Source organism: Microtus pennsylvanicus, chromosome 1, assembly GCF_037038515.1.
Source record: "Microtus pennsylvanicus isolate mMicPen1 chromosome 1, mMicPen1.hap1, whole genome shotgun sequence".
NCBI classification, from domain to species: domain Eukaryota; kingdom Metazoa; phylum Chordata; class Mammalia; order Rodentia; family Cricetidae; genus Microtus; species Microtus pennsylvanicus.
The window spans coordinates 144,363,464-144,389,524 of NC_134579.1; the positions used below are offsets into that span (position 1 = coordinate 144,363,464).

A 26,061-nucleotide genomic window follows, 5' to 3' on the forward strand; every position below is an offset into this window, starting at 1 on the left:
TTCTCTGCTCAGGCTATTCCTGAACTGCTTCTCCTGCCTCTGTCTCCAAAGTGCTTCTGTACCAGACTGGTGATGTGAATTTTGATTACCTCCTAAAGGTGTTGTCTGTTTTCTCCACTATAATTTCTATTGAGAGCTTTTCCTGATAATTAATAGGCAGTTTTAGGAGACATTTGAATTATCTGTCAACATCCTGCCCCTCAAGATTTCCCTACATTTTACCTTCCATCATAGTTCTCATCTGATCCAACTGTATGGCTTTAATTCATGTTTTTGTAGTGAGTTGTAATTTATTACTGTACAATTTCTTTGGTTCATAGATTAACCTAGACCTTACTTATAGGAGCCCCTTCAGGATGACACCGTTGCCCTTGTGAAATGTCGCTTTTTTTACCCTCTGAACCATCTCAATAACTCTGATGTGAGCCTTAATCACTCACCAAATATAAGACTTACTAAAGACATTGGTTTACTAAATATTTGTTGGATTAAAAAAATACTTCTATTGTCTCAGGATACAGAGGCAGATGGATCTCTGTGAGTTCAGGCCAGACAGGTTTACAGAGCTAGTTCCAGGACAGCTAGGGCTTTTACACAGAGGAACCCTGTCTCAATAAAAAGCTAAATAAATAAGGAAAGAAACAAAAAACTTTTATCTATAATTTATTATAATTCAGTAGTTAAAGTAGAGTTTGGATATTGATGTTTTTTTCTTTTACCCCCTCCATCTAGGCAGACATGTTGGCTATTTGGCGATGAGAAGTAGTAAGAACTGACATCATACTGGTTTAGAACACTATGGGACCTGACACTTGTGCTGCTTTGGCAGCCGGCCTCCCCTGGCACTGCTGAGAAGCCCTCTTACTCTACTGCAGAACACTAATCTGATCTCGGAAGTAGTTGATTGTGGCAGGATGTTTCGAAGATGATGATGGCAAGAAAGCAAGATGTTCGAATCCCCACCTACAACATCAGCGTGGTGGGACTGTCTGGGACTGAGAAGGAGAAAGGCCAGTGTGGCATTGGAAAGTCTTGTCTGTGTAACCGCTTCGTGCGCCCAAGTGCAGATGATTTTCACCTGGACCACACTTCTGTCCTCAGCACCAGTGACTTTGGTGGACGGGTTGTTAATAATGACCACTTTCTCTACTGGGGAGAAGTTAGCCGCTCCCTGGAGGACTGTGTGGAATGTAAGATGCATATTGTGGAGCAGACTGAGTTCATTGACGATCAGACTTTTCAACCTCATCGAAGCACGGCACTGCAGCCCTACATCAAGAGAGCTGCAGCCACCAAGCTCGCATCAGCTGAAAAACTCATGTATTTTTGCACTGACCAGCTGGGGTTGGAGCAGGACTTTGAGCAGAAACAGATGCCAGATGGAAAGCTGCTGGTTGACGGTTTCCTTCTGGGCATCGATGTTAGCAGGGGCATGAACAGGAACTTCGATGACCAGCTGAAGTTTGTCTCCAATCTCTACAATCAGCTTGCAAAAACTAAAAAGCCCATAGTGGTAGTCCTGACTAAGTGTGATGAGGGTGTTGAGCGGTACATTAGAGATGCACATACTTTTGCCTTAAGCAAAAAGAACCTCCAGGTTGTAGAGACCTCAGCAAGATCCAATGTGAATGTGGACTTGGCTTTCAGTACTTTAGTGCAGCTCATTGATAAGAGTCGAGGAAAGACAAAAATCATTCCTTACTTTGAAGCTCTCAAGCAGCAGAGTCAGCAAATAGCTACAGCAAAGGACAAGTATGAGTGGTTGGTGAGCCGCATTGTGAAAAATCACAACGAGAACTGGCTGAATGTCAGCCGAAAGATGCAGGCATCCCCTGAGTACCAGGACTATGTGTACCTGGAAGGGACACAGAAGGCCAAGAAGCTCTTCCTGCAGCACATCCACCGCCTCAAGCATGAGCATATTGAGCGCCGGAGAAAGCTTTACCTGGCAGCCCTGCCATTGGCTTTTGAAGCCCTCATACCTAATCTAGATGAAATAGACCACCTGAGCTGCATTAAAGCCAAAAAACTCTTAGAGACCAAGCCAGAGTTCTTAAAGTGGTTTGTTGTGCTTGAAGAGACACCATGGGATGCCACCAGCCACATTGATAACATGGAAAATGAGCGGATTCCCTTTGACTTGATGGATACAGTCCCTGCTGAACAGCTGTATGAGACCCACTTGGAGAAGCTGAGGAATGAGAGGAAGAGAGCTGAGATGCGAAAGGCATTCAAAGAAAACTTGGAGACCTCTCCTTTCATTACTCCCGGGAAACCTTGGGAAGAGGCTCGTAGTTTTATTATGAATGAAGACTTTTACCAGTGGCTGGAAGAGTCTGTGTATATGGACATCTATGGCAAGCACCAAAAACAGATTATAGACCGAGCAAAGGAAGAGTTCCAGGAGTTGCTTTTGGAGTACTCAGAATTGTTTTATGAGCTGGAACTAGATGCCAAACCTAGCAAGGAAAAGATGGGTGTCATCCAGGATGTTTTGGGAGAAGAACAGCGATTTAAAGCATTGCAGAAGCTCCAAGCAGAACGTGATGCTCTCATTCTGAAGCACATTCATTTTGTGTACCACCCCACAAAGGAGACATGCCCAAGCTGCCCAGCTTGTGTGGATGCTAAGATTGAACACTTGATTAGTTCTCGCTTTATCCGACCGTCTGATCGGAATCAGAAGAACTCTCTGTCTGACCCCAACATTGATAGAATCAATTTGGTTATCTTAGGCAAAGATGGCCTTGCCCGAGAATTAGCCAATGAAATTCGAGCTCTTTGTACAAATGATGACAAATATGTGATAGATGGTAAAATGTATGAGCTTTCCCTGAGGCCAATAGAGGGGAATGTCAGGCTCCCTGTGAACTCTTTCCAGACACCAACCTTCCAACCCCATGGCTGCCTCTGCCTTTACAATTCAAAGGAGTCTTTGTCCTATGTGGTGGAGAGTATAGAGAAGAGCAGAGAGTCCACACTGGGCAGGCGGGATAATCACTTAGTTCACCTCCCCTTGACCTTAATTTTAGTTAACAAGAGAGGGGACACAAGTGGAGAAACTCTGCACAGTTTAATACAACAAGGCCAACAGATCGCTAGCAAACTACAGTGTGTCTTTCTTGATCCTGCTTCTGCTGGCATTGGTTACGGACGCAACATTAATGAGAAGCAGATCAGTCAAGTTCTGAAGGGACTACTGGATTCTAAGCGCAACTTAAACCTGGTCAGCTCCACTGCTAGTATCAAAGACTTGGCTGATGTGGACCTCCGAATTGTCATGTGTCTGATGTGTGGTGATCCCTTTAGTGCAGATGACATACTCTCTCCTGTCCTGCAGTCCCAAACTTGTAAATCTTCGCACTGTGGGAGCAGCAACTCTGTTTTACTTGAACTTCCAATTGGACTACACAAGAAGCGAATTGAGCTATCTGTTCTTTCATACCATTCCTCGTTCAGCATCCGAAAGAGCCGGTTGGTTCATGGGTACATTGTTTTTTATTCAGCCAAACGTAAGGCCTCTTTGGCAATGTTGCGTGCCTTTCTTTGTGAAGTGCAGGATATCATCCCCATCCAGCTTGTTGCACTCACTGATGGCGCTATAGATGTCCTGGACAATGACTTAAGTCGAGAGCAACTGACAGAGGGGGAGGAAATTGCACAAGAAATTGATGGGAGGTTCACAAGCATCCCTTGTAGCCAGCCCCAGCATAAACTTGAGATCTTTCATCCCTTTTTTAAAGATGTGGTGGAGAAAAAGAACATAATCGAGGCCACACACATGTACGATAATGTTGCTGAGGCTTGCAGCACCACTGAAGAAGTGTTCAATTCCCCCAGGGCTGGGTCACCACTCTGCAACTCAAACTTGCAGGACTCAGAAGAAGATGTGGAGCCTCCATCGTACCACCTGTTTCGGGAAGATGCCACATTGCCCTCCCTGTCCAAAGATCATTCCAAGTTCTCTATGGAGCTGGAGGGAAATGACGGGCTGTCTTTCATAATGAGCAATTTTGAGAGTAAACTGAACAACAAAGTACCTCCACCAGTCAAACCAAAGCCTCCTGTCCATTTTGAGATCACAAAAGATCTGTCCTACCTAGACCAAGGCCATCGGGAAGGACAGAGGAAGTCTGTGTCTTCTAGCCCCTGGCTGCCTCAGGACGGGTTTGATCCTTCTGACTACGCAGAGCCAATAGATGCTGTGGTCAAGCCAAGGAATGAGGAAGAAAACATTTACTCTGTGCCCCACGACAGCACCCAGGGCAAGATCATCACCATTCGGAACATCAACAAAGCCCAGTCCAATGGCAGTGGCAATGGTTCTGATAGTGAAATGGACACGAGTTCTCTAGAGCGAGGCCGCAAGGTATCAGCTGTGAGTAAGCCTGTGCTGTACAGGACAAGATGCACCCGGCTGGGGCGGTTTGCTAGTTACCGCACCAGCTTCAGTGTAGGGAGTGATGACGAGCTGGGACCCATCCGGAAGAAAGAAGAGGATCAGGCATCCCAAGGTTATAAAGGGGACAATGCTGTCATTCCATATGAAACAGATGAGGACCCTAGGAGGAGGAATATCCTTCGAAGTCTAAGGAGGAACACCAAGGTAAGACTCAATTTGGAATGAGTCAGTAGGGGTTTGCACAGCATCTTGTTGAGATTTGATTGATGATAGCAACTATTCAAGGACAACATGGTTTAAAAAAAAACACTGGACGTGAGCACATAAGCATGAGAGTGTATTTGTTCTTTGGCCTTATGGTAAGAACCAACCTTTGCATTAGATATCTACTACTGGCAGTTCTAATGTAGTTAGCACCTTGGATAGGTATCCTGGGCTTGCCTTTGCCTAGAACAGTAATTACCCAAATGAGCAGGTGGTGTAGAGCTCTTCATTGTCTTGACAAGTGGCCAAGCCAGTGACAGTACAGGTAGTCTTTCCTCCCTTAAAGACTGCAGATTTGCACCCTTTGGCCTGAACATACATCATCTATATGGCTCTCAAATGGTGCTTTCTCATGATCACATTTTACATTAGTGAGTAGATGGTTCTCTGCACACACAAATCTGTGAATGTGATGAAATGGCAAAAAAAAAAATCTCAGCATGGGATTTTGTAAAATGAGATTTTACATCGCTTACTTCATTCATCTCCATTCACTTCTTCCATTAGTGAGTCTCTGAACTTGAAGGGACCACAGGCATGACAGGGACAGGGACCAACAAGGGAAGGAAGAAGTTACTGGTAGTGTTTTACATGTCAGTAGCAGATAAAATGTCTTTTCTTGCTGTAGACTGCAACTTGGTGTTTACAATGCAGAGAGCTAGAGGCAATGCCCTGTCCTCTTAGGCCTGGGCTTTGAGACAAAGTCTCTCTCTCCCTCTCCCTCTCCCTCTCCCTCTCCCTCTCCCTCTCCCTCTCCCTCTCCCTCTCCCTCTCCCTCTCCCTCTCCCTCTCCCTCTCCCTCTCCCTCTCCCTCTCTCTCTCTCTCTCTCTCTCTCTCTCTGTCTGTCTCTGTCTCTCTCTCTCACACACACACACCCTCCCACTCCCCTCACCATTAGAACTGTTCAGAGAGTGACATCTTGGTCACTCTGACAGGGATATATACAGGTTGGTGCTCACGCTCCTCCCTGCCAGGAAACAGCAGAGATCAGTCACTTGTGAGGCTTTATAAATAAGGACCTCGGAGGGGGAAGTTGCCAGAAATGAATGCCTTAGAAGACACACCATATCAAAAGTATCTGGAGTACTGAGAGATAGCATAGAGGCCATTGTGGTAACCCAGGGCCCTGGGAGGTGGAGGAGCATGACACCATTGTGTTCTTGGTCATGCAGAGTGCTTCTCAGTCACTGCTGGCCGAGGCTTCCATGGCAGCCTTGTCTGTAGTATCAGAAAGGGCAGAGCCGTGTTGTGTGAATTGTGGGCCCCTTTTTTGAGTCTCTACATTCTTCGCATTTAGTTTTTCTATAGCTTGTCTGTCTACTCTGGGGTCATATCTGCCTCTTGGATATTGTTCTTCAAAACTTGGAAAGAAGACCCAGTGAAAATAGTTCTTATTTAGAAAGCTAACCAACTTCCTTGTATTTCCCCCAAGTTTTCTTGTTTGATGATACCAAATCTGAGCATTTTGAACATTTTGGCTTCCTTCCACCTCCACTCCTGGTAAAAACTGTTGCTGGAACAGCTTATGTGAATGCTGACAGTCTTCTGATTAGTGGGGGTGTTTGCACACCTGGGAATTAAGAAGGTGGCATAATAGCACACTGAATTATAAGTCTTTTTCTGACTTCTGGCAATATTTTTAATACTGCAAATGATGCTTTGAAAACATCCCAGTCTGGGGATGTAGCTCATTTGTAAAGAGTGTGCTGAGCCTTTGGGAAACACTGGGTTCCAGTCCCAGTACCACATGAAACAAAGTGTGCTAGAGGCAATCCTGGTCTGCAGAGTGAGGTCAGGACAACAAGTACTGTTACACAGAGAAGCCCTATTGGGGGTGGGGGCAGTGGTGCCCATCTATAATCCCAACATCGAAGAGATAGAGACAGGAGGATCCTACCAAACCTAAGGCCAGCATGGAACCGTTCTCAAAACAATCAAAATAAATAATTTTTTAAAAATTGTCAAATAAGACTTGATTTCTAGATCTCACTGTGGCAAAGGCTTTACTCAGAAGAAACAGTTTCTGTGTCTTGAGCTGTATCCCTGCTGGGGACCAGACATGTCCCCAGCTGCTGGATCAGCAGGCAAGAAGTACCAGCTTCCAGCCTGTCTTGAGTTATGTAGGCCACGCCTTTTTCCAAATCAGACAGAAATGATTCCTCTGGCCTAAGAACCATGGCATGCCAGCAGTCATTTTAGGAGTATCCTTAGGAAAGAATGGGTAGAAGCTGGCATTGTACTTCCCTGATTTGGAGAGCGGTTCTTTGAAATGAGCAGAGCTGCTTTGTCATCCCTGCAGAGAAAATGAAAGCCTTTGCCACAGAGCAGGCCTCCTGTTCGGACTGCTGCCATCGGGAATGCAGACTGACACTTGTTTTACTGGAAGAGCAAGATACCATCAGGGCAGAGAGTGCAAGCTACCCTCCGTGGGGGATTTATCCTTTGATTTTTATTGGCATGACAAAGCAGTACAGCATTTATTTGAAGTGAGGGGAAAGGCATTCTGATTTCAGTAGACAACAACTCAGACCCTCCTGCAGGCCAAACTGTGGGGAAGTGCCCATCCCTCCCCCACCCCCGCTTCTCACCCAGGCCATAGCACCCAGGTAGGGTAGCCAGAGCTACACAGTGGCTATGAAGAGGTCATCTGTCTGCCAGGGAAGACCTGTGGGCAGAGCTAATGTTATGATAGCCCAGGTGGAGTGTGGGTTGATATTAGCTGCTGAGGTCCTGGGAATGAGGTCTTAGGATCAGGTCCCAATTCCCTGCTTTCTCATTTGGACTTGAGCACATGATGTCCCTCCTCTGGTACCTTCTGTAAAAGGGAACATGATCCTCAGAGGGCTGAGTATTGTGGGCCAGAAGTTTGTGCTGTTTTCACCATGGAAATAGCTAGACCTGAAAGAGGGATGAGGCTGAAGCATAGCATAAGGTGACATGCCCCTGCAGCAGGTGGAACATGGCATTGTACCAGGGAGGAGGCTGCTGTGGGCCTCCTGACCACACCATTTCCTCTTTGGTGTAAGGTTAAACCCACAGTGATTCAGATGCTTATTCTGTACTCGCCCTGGCAACCATATTAATGAAGAGAAGCTCTGCTCTGGGTACCAATGTGATGGGGGAAAGGGGAAAAAAAAACCCACTCAGTACTCTTCCTAATTTGCTAGATTAGTACCTTAGTCAGAGAGAGGGATGCTTTCATCTCTTCTAATGAAAGTACAGACAGTAAAGCCAATGCTCCTTTGCTCCTTCTTGGGTCATTTTCCCAACAGCACCATTCAGCAGCCTACCCTCAGTGGGAGCCTTCCGCACTCATCTGAATGAAATTGAAACTCTAAGATTGCACTTGGGTGGCTGTGAATAGAGCTTTGTCTAAAGCTGCTGCTGCTGCTGCTCATGTCTCCTGTCTCCCAAGGCTGTGCATTTGCAAAGATGAGATCGGGACCAGCAGCTCTTATTTTAAAGCCAAAAAGCAGGCCATAGAGCCTTGTTCCACAATTGTGCCCTTGGGGCTCATTCAGTTTGCTGAAATTTGGTGTGTTTGACCACTGTTTAAAGGCTAGATATTATTGGCTATTTACCCTTCTGTCAGATACGCTCTTACTCTTGTGTTTAATAAAAAGACAAAACAGTGATAAAGAAAATCTTTCACTTACTGTAGCTGCCACATGACAAGACAACCTATTGAAAAGTGAACTGTTTGAATCACGCATTGTTTGGTCTATAAGGCACCAAGTAACCAGTTTGACAGTTTGTGTTCCCCCAGTGAATTGGCTTATTTCATTGGATTCAGTGAATTGGTTGGTTGTTATGGCTTTGTAGACACAGCTCTCGTTTTGTGAGGCCTAGAACGGAGTTTCTAGTTTCTAGTGTGAATGAAAACCAGCTGGGCAATTGGACTGCCCACACCCCTGGGAGGGATATTGGTTTTGACAGACAAGTAGAATATGATAAGACCTCTTTGTAACTTGCTCAGAAAAATTCAGTGTATGCTTTTGAGCTTAGTCCTACTGAGTGAGCTGTAAAACCTCTTTTAAATAAGTACTTTGACATCGGTGTACAAGCACCTTCACCCTTTTAGGAAGGCAGCATTTGGTTCAGTGCTGAGACATCAGTGAACACTTATCTCCTGCCTGGTGTTTTAGGTGTCCTAGATGTGGTAGTTAGTTCATGTGTTCCTCAGTGATAGGTTCTGAACATAAACTTGTATGTATCTTAAGTAACAGGTGTGGAAGTACTAGATACTGAGGGGTTATTGAACAAAGTTTACTCTCAACTGAGACATCTAGGAAAGTTTCTTAAGAATTGATAATGTAAAGCTAACGTGGATGAAGCACCAAGCAGACAGACAATGAAGATGGAGAGTTCATGGGAAGAACTTCATCAGATACAGTGTGGAATTCAAAGTCAGGATGGGAGACCAGAATCTATTCATATGGAGTCTATAGTGTGATTGCCACAGAAATAGGATAGGTTTATGTTTTAACTTGTATGATTTATTTTTAACCCCAACATTATTTATTTCATAGTTGAGTTTATTTTGGAGCACATTTTGAAGGTATGGTCCATCCTGGTGGGGAAGGCATGGGAACAGTGTGGTTTCAGTAGGGTGGAAGTGTGAGGCTACTTGCTTCCTCATAGCTGGCTGGATCAGGAAGTAGAGCACATTCATGGCTCAGAGAGATTAAATACCTTCTCAGCAGGGCATGGTAGTACTTGTCTGTAATTCCAGCACTTGGAGGTGAAGGTAGAATGATCAGTTCAAGATTAGCCTCAGCTGCATAGTAACTTGCAGGCTAGTCTGGCTACATGAGACCTTGTCCCAAAAACAAACACGTGAGTGCATTGCCTGGTTTACCAACACTGCAATAGAGTGGGTGAACTTTTGAGGCCAGTTTTATAGCTGCCACTCCCATATGCAAGAAAGTTGCTAGTTGGGGCTGGAGAGATGGCTCAGCGGTTAAGAGCACTGACTGCTCTTCCAGAGGACCCGGGTTCAATTCCCAGCACCCACATGGCAGCTCACAACTGTCTGAAAATGCTGTTCCATGAGATCTGACACCTTCAGACCAACAAACATAATAAAGGTAAATAAATAAAAGTTAAAAAAAAAGTTGCTAGTTTTCACTGTTCATGTGCACATGTTTAGACCAGTGAGCCCACTCACTTGTGTTCATTCAAACAGTGTCTAACTTTTATTAAGACTGTTTCTTTATGCTATCCCTCCTAAGGACAGCATGGTGCTGTTCTTTCTGCCTTCAGTGTCTAGTCAAGTAAGGTCAAAATAGGCATGGAGGGGCTGAATTAGCTATTGGAACATTAACAACTTGTTTTAAATCCATGCCAGTGGATTTTCAGTTTATTTTATTCTCTCTCTCTCTCTCTCTCTCTCTCTCTCTCTCTCTCTCCCTCCCCCTCCCTCCCTCTCTCTCTCTCTCTTCCTGTCTCTCTCTCTCTCTCTCTCTCTCTTCCTTCCTCCCTCCCTCCCTCCCTCTCTCTCTCTCTTCCTGTCTCTCTCTCTCTCTCTCTCTCTCTCTCTCTCTCTCTCTCTCTCTCTCTCTCTCTCTCTCTCTCTCTCTCTCTCTCTCTCTCTCTCTCTCTCGGCAGTTTCTATGTAGCCCAGGCTGCCTCAAACTCACAGTCCTCTGAGACTCCTGAGTGCTAGGATTATGTATACTGTCATGGCTTTTTTTTTTTAGTTTAAGCCTAAAGAACTTTTGTAGTGTCCTTTTGGTGATAAAAATAGAACAACTTTTAACTATCTGCTTTAGCTTGCACACACCTGCTCCTTAAATAAAATAGGGAGTCCAGGTCCTCTTTTCAAAGGACAAAGAATTGTTGTGATACTTCCCTAAGCCAACTGGTTCTCTTCCACCACCTGGTTATATAAAATTATCTCTGCACGACCCATGTGAGGTTAGCTCCAATCAGTGTGCGTGGACCTATGCCTAGATCCAGCTGCCTTTTCTACCTTGCCCCCAGCTGCACTGGCCAAAAATTGAGCCTCAAGATCCTTAGCTTTGCCACACTCCTTCATTCTGCAGTGTGATGACACAGCCACCTTCCCTTTCCTTCATATAAGAGGGCTAGATGGTGGTAACACCAGGGTTTGTGTTTCTTCCTGTTTTGCCCTAAATCAAGGTGCTATAAGCTGATAAGTGCCAGGAGTATGAATAACTTAATTGAAAGGGCCCCTTTGAAGCTCTATTGGAAACATAGAGGATAGTTGTTAATTAGAAAATCACAGTGTTGGTGATGAATGTGAGAAGGGGTGGGGAAAAAAGCCTTGAGTGGTGCTTTTTTTATTTGTTTTGTTTTTCAAAACAAACTTTCACTATACTGTCCAAGCTGGCCTCAGACTTGGTCATCCTGCCTCTGACTCCCAAGTGCTAGAATTGCAGGTGTGAGCTAGTACACATAGCTGTAAGTTTGTTTTTAGGGAAACCAAGAGATCTGGAAAAGTGGAGACGTTATTTATTCTATCAGCATCTGTCTAAAAGGAAAGGAGGAGATGACTTAAGTTGGTCCTGCCTTTATCTGGGTCTTGACATTTCATCCTGGAAGTAGTGTGGGCTATGGCTGTGAGGTTTCGGCACCTAGCTTCCTAGGGAATTGCTATTGCTTTGTTTGACTCACTTGAGGCACAGATGTGTGGGTCATTCTAGGGCTTGGCCTCTCCTGCTTTTTCTGGTTTGGCCTGCTAAGTGAATACCCCAAAAGAAGATGGATGTTGAGAGCACCTGCTGTGAGAGTGCTCCCTGTGATTCCCTAAAGAGGGACACGTGCCTTACTGGGGACACAAGACATCTGGCAAGCCATTTCCAGCTAAAATGTATTCAGTAACCCTTTAGATGCCAGAAGTGTTGGTAATATCAGAGCCAGCCCAGAATTTGTCATGGCATTCCACAAACTGACTTCCTGATGAGGAAGGTTTAGAATAGTTGTTCAAGAATTCCTGTCTAATTTTATGATACTCTGGAGAACCTTCAGTTATCTAAATGTATTTGATGTATTTGACACTCTAATCTAGATGTATTTGACACTCTAATCCAGAGTTTAAAGCTTAAAAGAATGCATGTGAGGAGGTGGGGTGGAATTCTGTCACCCGACAAAGGGGATTGATATTCTCTAAATGCTATCTCATTCATAAATTGGAGGGTTAAACTGGATCTTGGACTCTTTGAGGTGAAAGAGATTAGCAGTCTAACTTATCTTTTATCCTGCTCTTATCTCTGGAGCACAACTGTACAAAATAAGCCTTCTCCTTATTATTAGTAGATGGCTCTACAACTGTTTGAACATAACTGCTTTAGGGCTCTTTTTCCAGCTTGAAATTGCCTGATAGTAGCTGAAGATAGTGCCCCATGCCTATAGTCCCAGTGTTAGGGAGACAGGCAAGAAGATTCAAGACCTTAAAGCCACCCACGACTGTGCAAGATTCTGTCTTTTGAAATAATGATAAACATCATCATCTGGTGCTGGAGACAAATCTCAGAGGTCAAGAGCACTTAATACTCTATCAGATGATCAGAGTTCAGTTCCCAGCACCTACATCAGATGGCTCACAGATGCCAGTAACTCCAGCTCCAGGGAATATGACACCACCGTCATCGTGGGCACACATACACCCACACCCTGGGCTGGTTTGTTTTTGTTTGTTTGTTTGTTTGTTTTTTATCAGGCTGACACAAGATAGAGTCATCTAAGAAGAGAGAATATCAATTGAAAAAAATGGCCCCATCATATTGGTCTACAGGGCATTCCTTGTTAGAAAGTCCCAGCCCACTGTGGGTAGTACCATCCCCAGGCAGGTAATCCTCAGGTATATAAAAAAATAAACTAGTGTAGGGTATAGTATCACACACCTTTAATCTGAGCACTCGGAAAGCAGAGGCAGGTGAATCTCTTGAGTTTGATGCTATGTACACCAAGCAAGCCAGGGCTAGCTAGCAGCATTGTGAGACCTTGTCTCAAAAACCAAAATAAGCGAAAGAAAGTAGAGAAGACAGGAAGCCTTCCCCATGGTCTCTGCTCCAGTTCTCATATCTAGGTTCTTGCCTTAAGTTCCTGCCCTGACTTCCTTAAATGATGGACTGTAATAGGAATGTTGTAAACCAAGTAAAAACTCTTTCCTCCCCAGCTTGCTTGTTGTCTTATCACAGCAATAAACAGGAAACTAACACATACACACAAATAAAAGACTTCCCTAGTAAATTTTGAGTAGACAAATATATATTACCTTTAGAAGTTTTCCAGATAGTTGGTGTACTTTTATACTTTACTCAGCATCCATTTGCTCATTCTACCTAACCCAAGAACTTATTTATATAAACTGTAGTGCTGTAAAGTACAAGTTCTGCAATCAGACCCACCTCGGTGGGATTTCCTTGGACTCATCTCCAGAGTTCCTCCCTTTCCTTTCCCTCCGTCCTTCTCTCCCTTCTATCTTTCCCCCCTCCTACTTTTGCTCCTCATTCTCTATTATTTTCTATGTAGGTTCAGGCATGCCTTGTGCCTATAGAGATGAAAGAGACAACTTTAAAGAATGGGTTTTCTGCTTCACCATGTAAGTCCTGAGAATAGAAAAGGCCCTCAGCATTAATAGCAGGTGCCCTTATCTGCTGGACCAGCTCAGTGGCCCCAGGGTTCTTAGTATGCATGCTTTTAGTGGGAGTGGGGTATTCTGGGGGTATGACCAACAGAAGCATGCTATTCTGGGGACTCAATGGTGGAGTGCTTGCCTATCTTCTCTGCTCTAGGTTCAATCTCTGGTACCACTAAAAAGAGAGAAACTTGGGATCTGGTGCTTAGAAAGTACTTAAGTGAGACAAACCTCTCTAGCCAGTGGCTTGGAAGCATACACATGAGCATCGCTTTGAGGAGTATATTGTTTCAATTTGATTAGATTCTAGAACTAAAGCTAGAAAGCATCCCAGTGATGACTAGGAGAATCAGGGTCACCTACTGCTTTTTGGTTCCACTCTTTCCCTTAGCAGCACTTTATTTGGAAGTTTCAGTTTTACTAGGGAATAGTATTATCTTCATTTTGACCAAGAAATTGGGTGGGATTGATGGAAGTGGGTTTTGTTGTTGTTGTTGTTGTTGTTTTAATACAGATGGTCAGTCACTGTTTATTCACACTTCAGAACTAACCTTTTAAATGGCAGAAACATTTACAGGAAGAATATTGCTTGATCCAAGGCTATTTGACTACAATAGTACACATCAGCTGAAAGGTCCTGCCCATAACACCATGTGACCAGGATGATGCTAGGAAGGTAGATAGAGGTGATGCAGTACTTGACCCAAACCACATCAGTCAGATTGAAACATAGAAATCTGTTTTTCTCTTGTGAAATAGGGTCTTACAGAAACCAACCTGGCCTCATACTTCTTACTTAGTCTAGGATGACCTTGAACTTTTGATTCTCTTCCAGGTCGAAGTGCTGTAATTAAAGGTGTGCACTACCACACCCAATTTTATATGGTGCTGGGCTTCAAACCCAGAGTTTTATGCAAGTTGGGCAAGTGTCCTACCAGTTGAACCACGTCCCCAGCAGGTTAAATTCTTTGTGGTGTGTGTGAGTTTTACTGTGTATTTTTGGTTGACCTTGGACTCACAGAGATCTGCCTACTCTTACCTTACTGCCATTCCAGGCTTTTTAATTTTTTTTAATTCTTTAACTTTTTTTTCTTTGTTGTTGTTTGTTGTTGTTTTGAGACAGGTTCTGGAACTCTGTATGTAGACCAGGCTGGTCTCAAACTGACAGAGGATCCACTTGCTTCTGCCTCCCAAGTGCTAGGACTAAAGGTGTGGACCACCATAGCAGCCTCTTTGACAATTTCCTACACCTACACACACACACACTCACACGTATATACACACAATGTATCTTGATCATATCTACCTTCACCAAGCCCCCCATCCCCTAAACAACCCACTTAGCTTTCTTGTCTTTGTCTTTTTTTATTTAAACACCCTTGAGCCCAATTAGTGTTGCCTACATGCACATGAGCAACATATCTAGAAGGAAAATTAACTTTCCCTCTCAGACCAGCCATCAATTGTCAGGCTCTTCAGCTAGATGGAGTCTTAGAAGACCTCCCTCCATTCATGCTGGAAGTATTGCTGGTTTGCTCTTGTTTAGGTCTTGGGTAATACAGTAACTATAGCTGCTGTTACTTTGTAAGCACAATGATATGGCCTGTTCAGAAGTCAGCACTTGACAGCACCCTTCCCTCATCCTTTGGTTCTTCCATTTTGTCTGTCTCCCTCTTCAAGATGTCCTCTGGACCTTGTGGGGTTTGATAATCAGTGTTCATTTAGAGCTGAGCCCTCACTCAACAGCCATTCATTCTCGGCACTTTGACAAGTTTTGAGTCTCTGTGTGTTGTCTGTCCTGCCTTTTCCAGCTGGAATTGTCACCAGGTTTACCGTACCAGAATTCCCTTCTGTGGAGCAGGCCTCAGATCCAATCAGAAAGCCATTGGTTACCCCCATAGCAGCCATGCCACTGTTGCACCTTTTGGTACATAACGTCTGGCAGCAAAGCTTAAACTCTTTATGTTGAACTTTGTATAAGTATGGGTTATAGCATGCATCACGCACTGCTGGACAGTCTAGATTTATCCATAAAGAAAAATCAGGTCACCAGTTTGCTTTTCCCTAAAGTCAGTACCTGCCTACCTCAAGAGCTATGGCATGTGTTTGTCAGAGCCAAGCCACGTGGGGGTCCATGAACCTCCACATTAACTTATTTAGCAGGCTAATGGTTGGGCTTTCTTTGCCCTTTCACTGTTTTCTGAAGTATTACCAGTTAGCAGCCCAGTATACTTTTTAATTTGCCTCTACCCTCTCTAATTCTAACTCCTACTTCCCACTCCCACCCCTCTAATTTGCACAGGAAGTTTTCAAAGAATCTCAGACTAAACAGGAAGTATCTTTTCCCCTTATAAGGAGTACTAAAATGAATGAAAATGGGCAGAAGAAAAGGGGAAGGTTGATTGACCTGTGACCTCGCAGTTGGATGTCTCCTTCTGTGGGTTTTGTGGAAAGATCCCTAACTAGATTTATAATCCATGCACATTGTTAAGGGGAGTCATCTGCCCTGCTACATTGGGCTGAGCCACTTGGAAATGAAAACTGATTATTAGAATCACACTGCTCTAATTTACCTGTATTCTGTTGCCCTCTTATTAGATACTTGAAGAAAGATCGACATTCTAAACCCCATTTCCTTGGCTTTGGGGAGTTTCCATTAGTATAAAACATGCCCCCTCCCCCAATATAAGCTTCAAAATAAAAGTACTAAATTCAGTGGGGGTGGGGGGGGTCACAGTTTGAGTGATTTTCAGGCAGACTATTTCAGTAATTACTGTTAAATAGCATAGGCTTTGGTAATCAGGCATTATCACTAATTGAGTCATTGAGGCCTATGGAGACTTCTTTTTCTTGAAAAAGTGAAAGGTTGTGAGATTTTTAAAGGAAGTGTATGTGGGACTTGTTTGGTAACATAGTAAAATCTCAGTGGCTATCATTGCCCTGCTGACTGCTTCGTAAGGAGTAAAAGAATAGACAGAATTACATTGTAGCCCAGGCTAGCCTGGTGCTCTTGCTGGTCCCACCCCTGCCTCCTAAGGACTGATTTTATAGGCATGAGCCTGGGTTATGTTATTTTGTTTGTTTGTTTGATTAGTTGGCTTTACCATTTCCTAATGTGGAAAACACCAGGAATTAACCCCGGGCTAATGTATCAAAGGGAATCCTCATTTGAGACAGCTCTGACAGAATATGTGCTGTCTCTTTTCTGGAAAGAGGAAGTTACTAGTTTTTGGACCCATGTTTGATCTTTCCGAGGCATCAGCCATCTCTGAGTATATACCATTTATTATTATGTAGATTATTTGGAAAACTTCCTGTTTACTCCAGTGTGTCCCCAGTGGAGGATGTGGATGCCATTATGTTGTTACTTTATTAAGTAAACTTGGCCAGCTTCTTATAAACATCTTTGTTCTAATAATGCACTCTCACACCAAAGGTGTGACTGTGTGACAACTTTCCAGTATTTGGAGGCTAGAAAATGCTATTAAGGAGATGAGCAAATTTGGATCTGTTTGTCCTCTTGAAATCTTTTCAGCACTTTGTTACCAACTGCCAGTTCCTCTTTGGAACCCTTGCAGATTCTTATGATACTCACTTTGTTTTGTGCTTCCTTTTTTCTTTCCTGGACAGAAACCAAAGCCCAAACCCCGACCATCCATCACGAAGGCAACCTGGGAGAGTAACTATTTTGGGGTGCCCTTAACAACTGTGGTGACTCCAGAGAAGCCAATTCCCATTTTTATTGAAAGATGCATTGAGTATATTGAAGCCACAGGTAAGCATCTCCCACAGCAAATAGTACCTTCCACTCCCTGCAGGGAGCTTCCAAGAGGGCTGGGATTTGTGAACTTTCTGGAAATGAGAGATGCTAACAGAAAGGCGCTGGGTGATCTGACCACTGAAGCTTCAATCGGAAGGCTAGTGTGGCACTAAGGAGACTTAAAATATGTGGGAGCAGTTCTGTCCTCAGACCTGTCCTCACGTAGCTTTAGCGTGTGGTTAGTTTTTTTTGGTAGTTTGTGTTGTCCCCTTGTGGGTCTGTAGATTGCATGAGGTCAGAGTAAGGGCTTTACATGGAACACATATTACACTCAATAATAGGAACAAGTATTTGAGACCAATCCTGGCATTCTGATCGGGCATCTAAGACTCATGTACAGGTAGGGTCTCTGCTCTGAGGTAAGAAAACAATCATAGTGCTTGAATATCTTGTGATCATGTGACTGGGGTTTTTTTTGTTTTGTTTTGTTTTTGATTTTTTTTTCGAGACAGGGTTTCTCTGTAGTTTTTGGTGCCTGTCCTGGAACTAGCTCTTGTAGACCAGGCTGGCCTCGAACTCACAGAGATCTGCCTGCCTCTGCCTCCTGAGTGCTGGGATTAAAGGCATGCGCCACCACCGCCCGGCTGTGACTGGGTTTTTGTCCATGGAACAGTGTGAGATACAAAAAGAGAAGTTGCCTTAAGTTTTTATGTTCTTAAGATAGTACAGTTTTACTTGTGTGGGTGCTTCATTTTACTGACTTAGGGCTCTTACATGTCTCTTTGCCTTCCAGTTTCACATTATTGTTTCTTTCTTTCTTCTCCTAGCTACTTTCAGGGTTCTTTGAGGAGGAGGTTTTGTAAGTACCTGTCAGTGTGGATTCCCAAGCATTATTGGTTGAGCTTAAGAATGTAGACTTGGGAGCCAGGCAGGGTAGTGTGCACACTTTTAATTCCAGCACTAGGGAGGCATAGACGGGCAGATCTCTGTGAGGCCAGGGATACACAGACCCTGTCTCAACCCACCTCTACCAAGAGGAGGAGGAGGGAAAAAAAAGAATATAGATTTGGAAGGCTTGAGGCAATGCTCAGCAGTTATGAGTGTCCCAGTATCCACATGGCAGCTCATAACCTTCCAAAATATCTTCTGGAGCACTGTCTTCTAGCCCCGTAAGCATTGCATGTATGTAGATAATACATGGAAGCAAAACACCCATGCACATAAAATAAATAAAATTTAAGGTGGAGAATAGAGAGGCATGGGCTAGGTGTGTAGCTCAATACTAGAGCACTTACCTGGCTTGTGCAAGGTCCTGTGTCTCATTCTTCACACCACCAGAGCATACACAAACATGGGACTCTGTGTCCTCTTAATCCTTTTCAACCCTGACGCTTGTCCACCTTCAGTCACTGTCAAGCCAAGCTGCTGCTCTGCAAACTCCACCAGATTGCATCACTGTCTCTCCAGACACTGATTCATCTGATCGCATCCCAGGCCTGCTAGATCTACATCATCTCTTGCCTCTGTCCCCACCCATTCATTTCTGCTTCCCCACTATCATCTCTTTCGTAGACTTTCCTGCTTATGTGAGCCTGATGTAGAAAAGCCTCGCCGTTCTTCCTTGTTGTACTACTGACCCCTCCAGCCCATATGAAAGACTATTAGGTCTTTATGTTAAGTAAGACATTGTTTTATATGTATATTTCTCAGCCCCTAAACTCTGAAAGTGTGCCTTTTTAAAAGTTACTTACTTTAATTGACAACAGAACTATACATTTTGTACAACTGGTTTGAAATACAGATTGCCTAACTGCATTGTATCTTACTGCAATGTTGTAGAAGCAGCTGCTGTTGCTGATTGTGAAGCATCATCTTCTTGTGTGTTTAAGAAGCAGGGTCCAAGTGGGGTGCTTCACACCTTAAATCTCGGCAGTTGAGAGGTAGAGGCAGGAAGTTCTCTGAGTTCAGGCCAGCCAGAGCTGCACAGTGTCAAAAAAAAAAGAGGCATATTAATTAGTAGAAGTATTCTGGGGTCGTGATAAACCTTTGAACACATGGCCTTGCTTGGATCAGAATCTCAGCTCTATCATCTGTTCATCACTGCATTGTGAACACTAATAACTAGCCTGTCTCGTGGAGGGACCACAGAGCTTAGGGTGACCTACATGAGTGACATAGATTGTGGTACCTGGAGCATAGCCATGCTCCAAGAGTCCTGAATCTTGACTTTGTGTTGGTATATTTCATCCCTTCACTCAGAGGCACTGGCATAATCTCTGCTCCCGTGCCCAAGAAGTTACTGATGATGGCCAGTGTTAATGACTGCTGCACATCAGCCAGAGACTTCACTGTCACCCTGGGCAACTTTGCCAAGGTCACCTTTGATGCCATCGCAGAGACCTACAGCTACTTGACCCCTGACCTCTGGAAAGAGATTGTATTCACCAAGTCTCCTTATCAGGAATTCACTGACCATCTTGTGAAAACCCACACCAGTGTCTCCCAGGCTCCGGCTGTAGCTACCATATAAGGGTTTTTTGGTGTTGCTTTTTGTTTGTTTGGTTGTGTAGGTTTTTTTTTTTTCCAAGACGTTTCTTTGCTGTCCTGGAACTTACTCTGTAGACTAGGCTGGCTACAAACTCACAGAGATCCACCTGCCTCTTGTCTCCTGAGTTCTGGGATTAAAGATGTGCGACACCATGGCCCAGCTCCACATAAGGTTTTTTTGTTGTAGGAGGCTGCTTGTCGACCCAGACTCCCATAATAATCACACAGAAACCAATGTTATTTAAATCACTGCTTGGCCCATTAGCTCTGACTTCTTATTTGCTAACTCTTACATCCAGATTTAACCCATCTCCATCACCACAAGGTCATGGCCTGCCAGCAAAGTTTCAGCAGGCCTGTCTCAGGCAGTGGCTCCATGGCTTCTCTCTGACTCCGCCTCCTTTCTTCCAGCATTCCATTTAATCCCTCCACTCCCCAACTAGCTCTGTTCTACCCTATAAGGCCAAGCCAGTTTCTTTATTAACCAGTGGTATTCGCAGCATACAGAGGGGACTCCCATATCACCATATAAGAAAAACAAAGTGAATTCAGTCTGAATTTTTCATTGTTGTTTGTTTGGGTTTTGGGGGTTTTTGTTTGTTTGTTTTTTACATCCTGAATGTTGGTCTGTATATCAGGCTGGCTTCCTTCTCTTTGCTAGGATTACAGGTGTGTGTCACCACACCAGTAACCGCCCCTCCCCCACCCCCACTGCCCTTTCTCTTGGTTTGCCAGTTTGAAGCTATTGAAAAGTTGAAAGAAGCTTCATAATTCATTGGCTATACTGGCATTGTCACTTTAAGAATATTCACCAGGGCCCTGGCAAGACCTTCACTGGTAGAAGGTGAAAACCACCTCCTAAAAGTCCCTGACCTCCACACGTGCTCCACAGTACAAACATGTACCCTCACACACGCACTAGTAGTGATAGATTTTTAAAAAGAAAGCAGTATCTGCCAAGGCTGGGGTAGATCTCAGTGCTCAGGCACCTGCTTAGCTGCTCAACATGAACACTGGGTTCCACCTCCAGCACCTGAAAGAAAAACATTACCGTTGATAATACTGATAGTGTTATTTTATGTTTAGTCCATGTTTGAATTTGCTCAGCTGACTTTTAACTGTCTGTTATGGTTGAGTTTTTTTACTCGAGGATGCAAACACTCAATTCCATCCTCACTCCACCATTCCTACTGCCACCATTACCTTTTCTGAAGTGTGTAGACAGTTGCCTTACAGAGTAACTTTGATGTAAAGTACTGTCTGGACCTCTCATCACTCTCAGCCCACTTCAGTACTACATATGACCTCCTCAGAGTGTGGTCTTGGATAAGTAAGTTCCCAGCTTACAGTGGGCACAGGACCAGTGCTTCCCCCTCAAGCAGAACACATCTGTGACATGAACTTGTATGAGCTCTGTAGGCTTGTGTTGAATGATTAGATTTTTCTTCAGGAAAATGGGTGCTGTCATTGGCCTCTCGTGTCTTTGTTCTTCACTCATGTGAGGAACTGCAGTATAGAGTCCAGACAAGCAGAAACAACATCCCATCAAACTTTGTCAGAGCAGACCACTCTCAAAAGAACTTATATCCCAGTTTCCTCATCTGTTCCCTTCATATTGATAACCCTGACACATGACCCTGGCAGATAAAACAGTCTATTGCACTTTGCATTTCAGAGGCAGCAGGGCTTGAGAGCTCAGACCCTAGCCTCAGGGCTCATGATGCTACCCATCCACCCACCTCTCAGCCTAACCAGAGCACAGCCACACAGGAGCATGGACAGCAGAGTAGAAGCTTATGATAAGACTTAACAGTATGCAAGTCAGGACAACTTAATCCATCCCAGTACCTTTAAAACTTGTGGGATTTGTTGTCATTTGTTTTGTTTTGTTTTTGAGGCTGGGTCTCCTGGAGCCCCGTCTGGCCTTGAACTTGCTACTTCAGTGAGGATGAACTTGTGAATTCTTCATCCTTCTGCCTCTACCTCCCAGGTGCTGAGATTGCAAGTGTACACCAGCTGGGCTTGTGGCATTCTCATGTGAAAACTGTCATTCCTGCTATTTTATTTATAGCCCACCTTCTATTGAAACTCTTTCTGAGTATGTTTTCCTCCTTAGGGTAACTTGGCACGTCATGAGTGCAGATTGATTTTGGTTTTGTTCTTGTATTCCTCATAACCAGTTCCTTTACCTTTGTTTCATGTTGCCCGAAATTACATTGTGCTGAGGCTACTGTGGTCAGTAGTTAGAAGAGCTCTCACATTGATTTGCAGATGCTGTTAGGCAGCTTCAGGGTCAGCCTCTTTGCTTGCTGTGCTAATAAGGTGTTAGATTTTCATCCTCTCAGCTCTTGTTACATGGAAAGCCTGGAAGAGGGCATGTTACTACCACAGCTGCTCTGGGACCTCCATGAGAGTCACTGTGCAGTGGGGAGGCTGGGCCTGTCTTTCTGTCCTATGCCCTCCTTGGCCCTTGGTTTCATTTGTGTGAAAAATAGGTTGAGGCCATAGAGTCACTGCTCCCTTGTGGAGCCTGTGTGACTCCTAAGTAACAGAATACTGGCCAAGTTAATTGAATTCCCTGCTTCATGACAGGAAGTAGGAGTATTCAGTTCTGCACAGTTTATGTGTCTGGGAGTAGGGTGAGAGGTCACTTTTGGAACATTGTTGTGAGAGTACCTGTTAAGAATAAGGCTTAAATTTGGAATTTTCCAGGTTGGTTAAATAAATTTCAAAGCCTATGTCTCAGTCAGATTTGAATCAAAGTTTCCTGTGGTTCAGGAAATGACTATGCTGTATATCACAGGACCTACGAGGGAGCTTTCAGGGGCCCTTCATTCACTAGTGCATCCCAGATGCTCAGCACCTGGCACTTGCCATGACAGTTGTTCCCTGACTCTGATACAGCTTCATCTCTAGCCACTTAACGTTTCTCTTGGCATAGAGTAATCTGTGAGACCAAACCTTCCTGTGACTTCCAACCTTGTTCTCCGAGAGTAGGTGGAGATAGGATGATACTCAGTGTTCCCATCTGCCAATCATTTCTTAATTGGGTTACTTTCTGAGAGGTACCCAGTCCCTAGCCCTGTAGCAAGCATGGCAGGCAGCCATTGTTGGGCATAGTGAAGTGGTTTCATGACAGAAGATACCTGTTTGAAATCCTGAATTATAATATCGAAACCATTCTATTCACATAACTGGTGGGCCTCAAATCTGTTGTTACTTTTTGTTGTTGTTGGGTTTTTTTTTTTGTTTTTTTTTTTCAAGACAGGGTTTCACTGTAGCTTTGGAGCCTGTCCTGGAACTAGCTCTTGTAGACCAGGCTGGTCTCAAACTCACAGGGATCCGTCTGCCTCTGCCTCCCGAGGGCTGGGATTAAAGGTGTGCACCACCACTGCCCAGTGTTAACTTTTTTTTACTTTTTTTTGAAGCTTTATTGTTTTTATATTTATAGCTGTTTTGCTTGCATGTTATGTCTGTGCACTGTGTGTATACAGTGCCTTAGGAGACCAAAAAGGACATAGAACCCTGTAAGTGAACTTATAGGCAGTTGTGAACCACCATGTGAGTGCTGAGAATTGAACCCTGGTCCTCTGGAAGGGCACCCACTGCACTTAACCACTCAGCGATCTCTCCAGCACCCTGTTGGTACATTTAAATTTTAGTTGGCTCCCATGAATTAAAAAAAAAAAAATCCCTGAAGTCTAGAAAGCTTGGAATCTGTCAAATAATAATGCCAAAAATGGCTTGCTGTCATACTCATCAGCCCACTTTCTAATCATACATATTTGTGGATGTTGGTGTGAGCTGTCATTGTTTCTGTTTGCCTTTCACGATAGCTTGTTCTATTGCTTGAAAAACCAGGGTGTGGTAGAAAACTGGCCCTTGGGATGGGGTAGGGGCATCTCAATCATTATAGTTCTTCTGGGAGAACCTTGGGTGTCATCACAGTACAGGGTGAGCATTATTTGCAAGAAGATGGCAATGTGTGTGGTCCCATTCACTAATCTTGGAGTAGTGATGCATAAACCTTAAGGCAACCTGGCATCCCTATGGGGCTGCTCCTAGTTGGGTGCAGTGTTGCAACTGAAACCCATTCATTTGTAAAAACTCTTTGTGAACCAGGTGTGGTTGTGATACTTAAGCTCTCAAGGAGGCACATGAGCTTTGTGAGTTTTAAGACTAACCTGGTCTACATAATGAGTTACAGGCCAGCCAAGGCTGCATAGTGAAGGCCTGTCTCAAAAATTTTATTAATTAATAAAAAAAAAAAAAAAGAAAGCTTTGTGAGAAGTCCTAGAATGGAGCCATACCACCCTATCTTGGTAACAGTGCAATATGTAATCATTTAGTGGTTCTGTGAAACAAGTGGTGCCTTCAGGGACACTGGGCCTTGCTGGACAGCATAACTGGTCAGGCTTGCCTAAGTGGTGAAGTCCCAAATACAGAACCACATACTTGTAGAAAGATAGGAATTTCTGAGAACTCATGAGTAGATCTAAAAACAATCTGGTAAGAGTGGTAGATTTCACCCAACCTGTATTCAGTAAATACCTTCTTTAAATTATTGTTAATTAAGAACCTGCTGTATGTTAAGCACTGTATTGAACTTAGGTTACCCTCATTGTGTCCAAGATGGGAAAGATAGACATAATCATACATCCATAATTAATCAACACTATACATGATTGGATTTTTAAATTGTTAATAAAGCGACTAGCAGTATCAAGTGTAGGCAAGGAGGTGGAACATTTAGCACCTTCACAGAAACCACCAAGGGGCGTAGAGAAGGTGGGTGGCTTTGCAGAGCTCTTTGGCACACTACAAAAAAGTTAAATATACACTTGCCATCCACTTCTAGGTATTTATTTACCCAAGAGAAATAAAAACATGTTCACCCAGACTTAGACACCACAGTTTGTAGTGGCTTTGTTCTGGAGAGGCTCAAGTTGGAAAGAACCCAGACATCCCTCAGCAGGTAGAAGAACAAACTGGTGCATCTACCCCATGAAGTACAACTTGGAACCCAAAGGTACTAGCATTGCCACACCCACTAAGATGATAGACTGCCACTCTGCCAAGAATGGCAGAAGCTAGGCACAAAACCACAGAAATGACTCTGTAGAGTGAAGGCCACTCTGGCAGCAAGCAGGACAGTGTAACCTGGAAGCTGGCCCAAAAATGACTTATAGCAACAGGACTTGAGGAAACTGAGGGGCAGCATTCTGTGTCTTGAAGCAATTCTGTTCATATGCACATTTTATAAATGGCACTTTCAGTGGATACCTCAGTAAATCTTGCCTTAGTGAAGTTGATCTTAAGATACTCAAAGAGTTGCTGACTGAATGATTTAGAGAACTTGATTATGATTTTACAACCCTAAGCTAACTGTGATAGTTCATGCCTCTAGTTTCATCACTTGGGAGACAAAAGCAGGAGATGCTATTTCAATAACAAATGTGTGGGGGGGTAGGTAGGTAGGTAGGTAGATGATTGATAGATAGATAGATAGATAGATAGATAGATAGATAGATAGATAGATAGATAGAGGTAGATATAAGTAACTGGTCTTGGTGGCACATTCCTTTAATTCTGGCACTCCAGAGGCAGGGGCAGGTAGATCTATGTGTTTGAGGCCAGCCTGTTCTAATTCTAATGAGTTCTGGGTCATCTGGGAATATACAGTAAGACCAAAATGAAAACAAAAGAAAAAAAATCACCAAACATATCAATTAGTGATTGAAGTACTTTATGCTGGAGAGGGCTAAGCTTACCTTGCTAATAGCATGATTGGACATAGCCTGCCCAGTAGCAGTGCACCCTAACCTTATAAGCTTCCTTGCCAAATATTTCATCTGAATCTTTATCAGGAGACAATGACTGGACAAATCAGATGTGCTATATTTAAGACAATTAGGCCAAGTGATGATGGCATGTGCTTTTAATCCCAGAACTCAGGAGGCAGAGGCAGGCAGATCTCTGTGAGTTGGAGGCCAATCTATGAGTTCCAGGACAGCCAAGACTATCCACACAGAAATGCAGTCTCAAAAAAACCTAGATAAATGAATAAGTGAATGAGTGAATGGTGACTGGCCCAACCTCAACAAAGTTAGTATTGTGAAGAAGAGTTTGGGGACCTGATATGAACCCCTTTCCCTTCATGGCCCAGTGTTAAGCCACTGGCTGTAAAGTCACACCAGCTATACCCCTGTACCCAGGCTATCGGTCAGAAGATTCTGAGAATCAAATCTTACCTGTGTTTTGAGAGGTCTGATGATGGCTTGTCTGATGTTAGCTATCATTTCTTTTTTTTTTTAAAGATTTATTTATTTATTATGTAGACAGCATTCCTTCCATGTATAACCGCACACCAGAAGAGGACACCAGATCTCATTATGATGGATGTGAGCTATCATGTGGTTGCTGGGAATTGAACTCAGGACCTCTGGAAGAGCAGTCAGTGCTCTTAACCACTGAGCCATCTCTCC

The 26,061-nt window shown here is 43.9% G+C and overlaps 1 protein-coding gene across 1 annotated transcript in view; it reads left to right on the top strand.

Moving 5' to 3' along the window:
* The window catches only part of Arhgap35 (Rho GTPase activating protein 35), a 114,978-nt gene that overhangs the window by 48,674 nt on the left and 40,243 nt on the right, over positions 1 to 26,061 (top strand). Inside the window, exons 2-3 of the mRNA XM_075990763.1 lie at positions 733 to 4,606; positions 16,900 to 17,044. Of these exons, the coding sequence (XP_075846878.1) occupies positions 926 to 4,606; positions 16,900 to 17,044 (3,826 nt within the window). The 5' untranslated portion in view covers positions 733 to 925. The remainder of the gene's footprint in view (positions 1 to 732; positions 4,607 to 16,899; positions 17,045 to 26,061) is intronic.